The sequence below is a fragment of the Mastomys coucha genome, unplaced genomic scaffold, assembly GCF_008632895.1.
Source record: "Mastomys coucha isolate ucsf_1 unplaced genomic scaffold, UCSF_Mcou_1 pScaffold5, whole genome shotgun sequence".
Lineage (NCBI taxonomy): Eukaryota > Metazoa > Chordata > Mammalia > Rodentia > Muridae > Mastomys > Mastomys coucha.
Genome location: NW_022196911.1, coordinates 94,576,859 through 94,584,879, shown reverse-complemented (window position 1 = coordinate 94,584,879; position 8,021 = coordinate 94,576,859). Strand labels below are relative to the sequence as shown.

At 54.3% G+C, this 8,021-nt stretch overlaps 1 protein-coding gene across 7 annotated transcripts; it reads left to right on the top strand.

Moving 5' to 3' along the window:
- The first annotated feature begins 258 nt into the window (after positions 1 to 258).
- Ormdl3 (ORMDL sphingolipid biosynthesis regulator 3) lies at positions 259 to 6,782 on the top strand. Of its 7 annotated transcripts, XM_031353366.1 has the most exons (5): positions 940 to 1,112; positions 1,587 to 1,691; positions 3,988 to 4,186; positions 4,806 to 4,957; positions 5,208 to 6,782. In XM_031353366.1, exons 2-5 carry the CDS (start codon positions 1,660 to 1,662, stop codon positions 5,341 to 5,343), a joined length of 519 nt encoding a protein of 172 aa, XP_031209226.1. In that variant the 5' UTR covers positions 940 to 1,112; positions 1,587 to 1,659; the 3' UTR covers positions 5,344 to 6,782. The 7 variants fall into 7 exon arrangements, with proteins under 7 accessions (XP_031209231.1, XP_031209226.1, XP_031209228.1 ...); XM_031353371.1 differs by lacking the exons at positions 940 to 1,112; positions 1,587 to 1,691 and adding an exon at positions 259 to 532; XM_031353368.1 differs by lacking the exon at positions 1,587 to 1,691 and having other exon boundaries at positions 982 to 1,112.
- Positions 6,783 to 8,021: the final 1,239 nt, after the last annotated feature.

Below are 8,021 nucleotides of genomic sequence, written 5' to 3'. Positions count from 1 at the left end.
AGTAGAAACAACTACAAGGAGGCCCTCTCTTGTTGAAGTGGAAAGTGGGAGTGGCCTAGGAGAGCTAAAGTTGCGTTCCTACAAGATAATAGGTGCTTTGTATTACAGTCTTTTGAAATATCAAAACAACCTTGGAAGTAAGTTTTCACAGCTGTAAAACTGAGATTAAGACAAATAACTTGTCCAGGCTTACTCTGCTAATGAAGATGTGCATGCACTATATGTACCTCGCCGTAAAGTCTGTGCCCTTCTTTACAGAGCTTCCAGACATGAAAATTGCAGAACTGAGGCTCCCTACTTAAAGCTACGCATATTCACCCCAGACAGAAGCTCAAAGCGCCTTACGTTCATAAGGTCTCTTTCTATGACATAAATCCTATCTTATACTTGATGCGAGGAGGTCCAGGAGTGGCCAGACCCACTCCAGCAAAGATTAAGTATAAAGACTAGGTGGACCAAAGATGCTCACAGGCTCTCGTCTCTACCCTAAATACATGTAATCAACCAGAGTTCTGAAAATGTGATCCCGGGGGTGAGTGGGGTTCTTTCAAGGCAAAGGGTAGTGTTTCTCGGCTTCTGGAGACAATCTGGGGCCCAGGCAGCGACGGTTAGGAGAAAAAAAAAAACCTCTGCACTTAGGGTCAGACTATCTTAGCAGGGCCTTATTGCCAGTTACTTAAAACTCTAAATCTTCGTCTACAAGACGGGACATGGACAAACAGCTTGTGCAACACTTGAAGGCCTCAGATGCAAAAGCTGGAATCGTTAACGCACCAAAGAGACAGCATCTAATCTCACTATTGCGTCAGGGTGGGACGTTCTGCGGGGTGCCGAAGCTTGCGGTGGGGATCGGAGATCTAGACCAGGGAGAAGCCTACAACTCCCAGGAGGCGCTAGGCGGGCGGGTAAGGAGGCAGCGTAGAAACTACACACCCCAAGAGGCACAACGTGATAGGCGCGTGGCAGTGACGTCACGGCTCCGGTTCAGGGAGCTGATTCGGCCAGAGCTGCCAGCGGGGTGGCCACCGCCGCTGGTTTGCTACAGCTGCTGGATCGGCCGCGGCCCGGGTTCTCGGGCTCTCTCCCGGGCCCTCGACCTCCAGCCCCGTGCGGTGAGTCCATATGGGTGGCCTCGGACTGGTGAAGCCCGAGGGCTCTACGGTTTGGAGAGCCGAGAGAGAAGGTTGCTGCTGAGGAGGCGTCCGCGCAGGAGACCTGAGCTGGGTGGCTGGGGGTGGAGAGTGCCTGCATCAGGCGAAGGAGTGCCGAAAGAGGAAAGTGGGAGCAGGAGGCCTGGGGTGGTACGTCCGGGAGGAGCGCTGCAGCTGGGGGTGGGAGGCGGGGAACGGCTGGACTTAAGGGATAATGGTTTGGCTGCCTCCAGGGCTGAGTGAATGCGTGGAGATGGGGGTTGGGCCCTGAACCCGGCCAGACAGCTAGTGAGAGGTACCAGGCTGCAGAGCAGAGCGGGAGGCCCTATGGAAGGAGTTCTCATACACATAATCCCGAGATACCGAGGACACCTCTTCCTTGCTCCTGACTAGTCGGAGTTCGCTTTCTTTCCATTCCCACTTTCCTGAGTCCAGGAGTTGGCTGGCGAGGACAATCGTGGTTCTTCAGATTGAGGGCGGGCCGAGTGGAAGAGACATTGTGTGTTGCATGAACTCCCTATTGGGATCCCTCGGGAACAGGTTTGCTGTATAAAGAGCCAGTCTTAAGCTGGGGAGGGAATTGGGAAGTGCTTACCGGATGGTTACGGTGGGGGATGGGGGGGGGATGGGGTGGTAATCTGGTCTTGGCATGAGTGTCTGACAGACTGGCTTGGGCCTGCATGGAAAAGAGGCAAAGAGCTATAGCCAAAAAAAGTGGTTAACAAAACGGAGTTGCTTCGGGCTCCGATTTGAGGCAGATTATGAAATCACACCAGCTACCTGGCAGCTGTGGTAGCAGTTTTCAGTCTGGCCACTCCAGGCCTTTCTGCCCCTGCCAGTCTCCTATTTCTTCATTTTTGGGAGAGAGGTCAATTGTGTACTAATGGACATACACAAAGCCACAGGACAGTCTCAGAAGTACTTTTGGGAGGGTGGTGAAAGAGGGGGCAGGGCTCTCCTGAAGTTCCTAACCTGCTTTAAAAGACAGCCAGCACCTAGGCCTTAGGAAGACAGTTCCCGTGGGGTCATCTAGGCTCTCTTAGATGCCCTGTTAGAGCCAGAAAGGACTGGAAGGTCTTGCAATCTTGGGACTACAAATCAGACTTTGGCACTACTAAACACAGTGTGAGGGAGTTCTGTGCCACTGTAGGGCTGTGTAGTGTGGAGGGACAGCTGTTTCTGCTGAGACTTGGGGAACCTTTCCTCACCTGAATGCTTTTTCAGAGACTTCATCTCTCAGTCCGTGTCCCTCACATGGAGGCTGTTACATAGTAGATGTCCCAGGGGTGGGCTAAGTTAAGGTCACCGAAGCCCTGAGGTCTGAAGAAGGTAAACAACTGGTTTTCTAGTTCCTTGGGCTTCTGTTGGGACCAGTTATCTGTTTTAATGAGCCAGGAGTTTGGTCCCAGGAGTATGTCCGTCTGGATGCACCCTAGGCCAACTCATGGTATGTTTGGTGGGAAACTGTTGTGGGTCATATCTCCTGAGGTCTTTGAGAAGAGGAAACTTGCTTCCATTATACTTAAGTAATGAACTTATCTGGGTGAATGCTGCTGGCTCCAGTGGAGGAGGCTTGGCCGGAATCCTAGCTGGGTGAGAGATAGCAGCTGAGCCTGGGGGTGAGGGAACTGCAGCAGGGTGAGGGAGCTGGGCTGGCACTTCCAGACTGTTTCCATCTGTTCCTTCTTTCTGTACACCTTGTTGTTAGCCACAGTAATGGGTCTTTACCAGGTAGGACGCTAACGTGGGGAGGTAATCCACTTTCTGCTGGTTAGTCAGTGGGTCCTCAGGAATCTAGGGGCAGCCATGCTCCCCTTTGGCCACTGTGGGCATGGAAGGCAGCCCTTTCAGTTCCTCGTGTAGAGCTTCTAACCACTGGAGCTGGGCAAGAAAGGGGTGTTGTTACCTCACACCCACAGACAGATGCTGGGAAGGGAGGTCAGGTGAAGCCAAGGAGAGAGGTGATAGTAGGAGGGAGGTCACAGGTAGTTTTGTGTCCTTGGGAGGGGGAGGCTGATCAGCACATCCTACTCTTGTTATTGTCGGCTGTGTGCTGTGTCTTGTCCTCCTCTCTCTCTAGTGGGGTGAAGGGCTCTGGTGGTTTGGCATCTAATGGTGGCACCCCAAGAGAGTCAGCCTCAGCAGATGCCAAGCAGATGAAATGTCCTAGAGGATGGGTCATTTTGTGTGGAAATGTTTGTAGGTCTGAGGGAAGGCTGCCCCTGTCCCGCAGCCTCCTCCTCTCCCTTCCTTGTCAGCCATCCTGGGCCTGGGCTTGAGAAAATCCAGGATTGGAGAAATAGGGGTGGTGGGAACAGTGGCTCCAAAGTGCTTCACCCATTGTTGCTGTGCTCACAGATCCTCCCTGCTGCTTGCTCCTTTGGGGGGGAGCTTAGAGTGGCGAATGCCACCTGTCAGGCGAGAGAGCCAGCAGAGGTTATTCTGAGTGAGAGTTCCAGGGCAGGCTTTTCTGCCTACTCCAGGAGGAAGAGGCCCACAGGGGAACTGTAAGGGGGATGTCACTGGGGAATGGGCATTGATTGCTATAGCCCGGGCTATTGATTGCTAGTCATCTCTTGGTGACTTGTCCTCCCAGGCTTTGTCAGCATCCCAGTGGATGATGTGTAGGACAGCCTGGTGTTGATCCAGCCCGGTGACAGGAAGTGACTAGCATTATGTTCATGTGGACTTTTTCCAGCTTCTGGGCTTGAGAATCCAAAGAGTGGACAATGGTGTGGAGCCGTCAGGGAATGAGAAGCCGGCCTCTCTGGGGCTCGGGGTGTGAGGGGGCAGGGAAAGTGGTGGGACCTGTCTCACCTGTGTTGCTCGTTTGCAGAGCAGCAGTCAAGAGGGGTGGCAGGATGAATGTGGGCACAGCACACAGCGAGGTAAACCCCAACACACGGGTGATGAACAGCCGAGGCATCTGGCTCTCGTACGTGCTGGCCATCGGACTCCTCCACGTCGTGCTGCTGAGCATCCCGTTTGTGAGCGTCCCTGTCGTCTGGACCCTCACCAACCTTATCCACAACCTGGTAGGATCCTGCTTACCACCTGCCTCCCGCCATATGGGCTGTTCTAGGCCAGAGCTGAGAGAAAGGAGGAGCTTGTAATGGGACAGACAGTGGGTCCTGACCAACCTCTGTCACCAGAGCCTAGGCCCAGCTCTTAGCTCTGCCGGGCTCCTACTTGTGGGCTGTAGAGTCAAAGCTGCACATAGCCTGTGTCTACAGAGTGGGGTGGCGGGTGCATTTGAAGGACAGCCAACTGAGAGCTGAGTCCATGCTGCGGTTGCCCCCAGGTCCCAGGAACCTGGTGCAGAAACATTCTTTTCCCAAGTCAGGATCGCACGATCCTCTGTGCTCCCTAAAACCTGCTGCCGTGTACCCTACTTTTGAGCAGGCTTGCTCCTTTTAGCCTGTACGTAGAGACCCAGTTGGGCTGGAAAGGCTGCCTTGCCATGTCCATTCCTTACTTGTTTCCCCCTTGTTCTCCCACTAAGCTTGGGTGCGCTTTCCTGTGTTATGGCTGCCTTCCTGTGTTACTGCAGCAGAGCACCCGGGGGCAGTCCACCCGGAGCTGCTGCTGTCTGCTGTGGGGGGCAGCCAGGCTGGGAGTCATCCTGTGTGTTCTGATGAAGGCCCCTCTTTTCAGGGCATGTACATCTTTCTGCACACCGTGAAAGGGACACCCTTCGAGACTCCAGACCAGGGCAAAGCAAGGTTGCTGACCCACTGGGAACAGATGGACTACGGGGTCCAGTTTACAGCCTCTAGGAAGTTCTTGACCATCACGCCTATTGTGCTGTGAGTACTTGGGCTAAGGGAGAATAAGCAGAGGTAAACTGGTGGGCTCGGCTGGGTTTACACCCTCCCAGCTCTGGCCCCTGGTGTATGGATGAGCAGAGGGAGGGAAGAGACATATCCTTGGGCCTCCCTGGTCCTGTCTTTCTTCACTGGAGTAAGCTAAGGGTAGGTCAGAAGGGCCTTGATAGCTAGAGACTTGTCACTCCACGTCTTATCTGGGAACCCATATTTCCTACTTCCCTCCCTCCAGGTACTTCCTCACCAGCTTCTACACCAAGTATGACCAAATCCACTTCATACTCAACACTGTGTCCTTGATGAGTGTGCTCATTCCCAAGCTGCCCCAGCTCCACGGAGTCCGGATCTTTGGGATCAATAAGTACTGAGATTGTAGCCCCTTCCCCCGCCAGGTTGGTGGGGGAAGGGTGGAAGGCCTTTGCTGTGACCTGAAGACAGGAGCCTCTGGACACTGCCAGAGATGGGGGTGTGCCCTGGGCCTGGCTTCCCCCTCGCTTCCCCAGTAGCCGACTTGGAGTAGCTTGTAGTGGGGTTAGGGTGGGGCCCTTGGGCTCTAACCCATTCTGAAGTTTTTGATCTTTTCCTTTTGCCTTTTGAATAGAGATGCCGTGGGGGTGGTCAGGAAAGGGGCTGGGCTCTTTGGCTGACTGTGGGCCTGAGAAACTGGGACAGGAAGCCAGGAAAAACCCCTGTTGGCTTGTTTACCCTCAGGCAGCCATAGCACTTTAGCCCCCAAAAGGGGGCAGAGGGACGGTACAGCTTCTGCATTGATTGCCCTCAGTCCTTCAGTGTGTGAAGCGAGACTCGCTGTTCTCAATGTATTAGAACCCCGCATCGTGCTGCCTCTGCCACCAGTCAGGGAACAGTCGTGCTTTGTGGACTTCCCTTGCAACCCATGATGGGTAGGCTGTGGGGCAGGGGAGATGAGAAAAGGAAGATGGGTTGGTGGGACCTAGAGGTGGGGACAGGATACTGCCTTCCTGGTCCTGGGGAGAGAGGGAGTTCTGAGCAGGGGTCGGGTGGGGATAGTAAGTTGGGTCTTAGAATGGACAAGATAGCGACAGCCGATATGGATCAGTGTAAAAAAGAGGTCTGGGAAGGAGAAGCCAGACTCAGCCTCCTCTGGGATGTGGGCTAGGAGGAGAGCTGTCGTGGAGAGTTAATTTACCCACAGAATGATGCTGATAGGAAGGGAGGCCTCTGTGGGTTTGAAACTCCTGGGTTGGAATGAGGGTGTGCACAGGCTGGAAGAGGCCCGTGAGTCCTCAGAAGCAGGTCCACTTTGACACTTCCCTTAGCAGTGAGTGGTGTGAGGAAGCTTTCAGTGAGGATCTTCCTTAGATTTTTATTCTTGTGTAGATTGTGCTGGGGCAGTGCCTCTTGTGTGGCTTGCATGTGAATGGTCAGGAGGCCATCTCCACATGCCTCGTGTTAGTGGTCTCCACAGTGCTACAGGATCCCTGCCCAAACAAGGCAGTGGCAGGGGCAGCTGCAGGCACTGTCTCCTCAGCCCATAGAGAGGCTGAGAGGCCATAGAGCCTGGGTCTAGGCCGGAGAGGAGCTCTCTCCCCTCGCTGGTTCGACTGGGGCATGTTCCTTTGGAAATGTGTGGCTGCCCAAGCCCTCTCCCAGGGGCTAGAGGGAAGTCACTCACCTGTTTTTTCCCCCTGACCCTCATTCTGAACCCCATGTATCATAGGGAACTTTCACCTTCTGGTCTTTCTAAGCAAAGTGTGAATAGGATTTTTACTCCCTTTGTACAGTATTCTGAAAAATGCAAATAAAGAGCAACTTGTTCTGTTTACCACGTCTGGCCTATGCTTCCTGGCGGGCCCTGGGAGGAAAGCAGGCAGTGTGGGCAACAGCAGCTCCTGCCTAGGCAGTCATGGGGACTCTGGGGTGGCCGGTCTTTTTCCAGGTCCAGGAGAGAAAGCCAAAGGGGGTGTGAGGAAGATAGTGAGGACCCTAGTAAGTCCGAGCGGAGTCCTGCTATCTGTCCTTAATGGGTGCTGCTGTCCTCAGTTGGCTCTGAGCTCCCAGCTTTATAGGTCTGGCTGGGGGAGTCAGGAGTGGGGCTTGGTGGCCGGGAAGGTCAGTCAGTCCAGATGTTACCTCTGGTTCCCTGGTTCCCTTCTGGCACTTCTCACCTGGGTCATGTTGGTCATTTCCAGCCAGTTCTTGTTTTGGGGAGGGCTGGCCTTTGTGCCTCCTCCTGTTTTGAGGATTAGGAGGGGAGGAGGGAGGGTTCACACCGGCTTTTGCTAGCACAGCTAGGAGAGGGAGGACTCTTTATCTCCTGAGGACACTGGCCTCTCAGGCTGTTCTGTGTACTATCTGCTGCTCCGTGGCCAGTACAAAGTTCCAGGCAAGTAGAGGAGCTCCCTTCCCAGTAGCCTGGCTCTGTGGCCCCAGCCCATTGTCACTGTGTTCTTGGAGTGGGAGCAAAGGACAGTGAGATCTTCATTCTAGTCTAACCACACTGCCCCTCCTTCAACAGGGACTATGTGGTGCTGGGAGAAGGGCAGCCGCCAACTGGGCTCAGGCTTGGGTGTGGGGCAGACCAGTTGCTTCCTTGGCTTTTAAGCCAGTCAGGGCAAGGTGCCAGGATACCTGGACAGTGACCATTGTTTAGATCCCTGCTCTGCCACTTGGAGCTCCATGGTCTTATCTAGTTGCCTGTCTGAGCTCAGTGTTCTGTTGATGAGGCAAGTGCCTCTGCAGGCTGATGTGGGCATGAGCATAGGGCTGGCATCTAGCCAGCAGTTCAGTAGCTGTGTTACGGTAGTTGCCATCACTGCTCCCTCTAGTATGCTTTGGATGGAGGAATGGGGAGGCCAGAAGGTAGGCAGGGCTCTAGCGGTCACCTCCTGAGATAGAGGTGAGGCCAGAGGATCCCTGGGAGGAGAAGGCAATGAGGAGGATGGGGGGGTATCGTCTTCATTCACCTCCTCCCGTGAGTCTGAGGAGGGGCCCATGGGAATGTGTCCTGTTGGAGGCTGAGCACTTACGGGACCAACCCGATTCTGTAGATGTTGGCTGCGGTTGT

Coding starts and splice junctions, on each gene's coding strand:
- Ormdl3 (XM_031353366.1), top strand. CDS start 1,660: ATGAACTCCCTATTGGGATCCCTCGGGAACAG. Junction 4,187..4,805: donor CCAACCTTATCCACAACCTG/GTAGGATCCTGC, acceptor CCCTCTTTTCAG/GGCATGTACATCTTTCTGCA. Junction 4,958..5,207: donor ACCATCACGCCTATTGTGCT/GTGAGTACTTGG, acceptor CCCTCCCTCCAG/GTACTTCCTCACCAGCTTCT.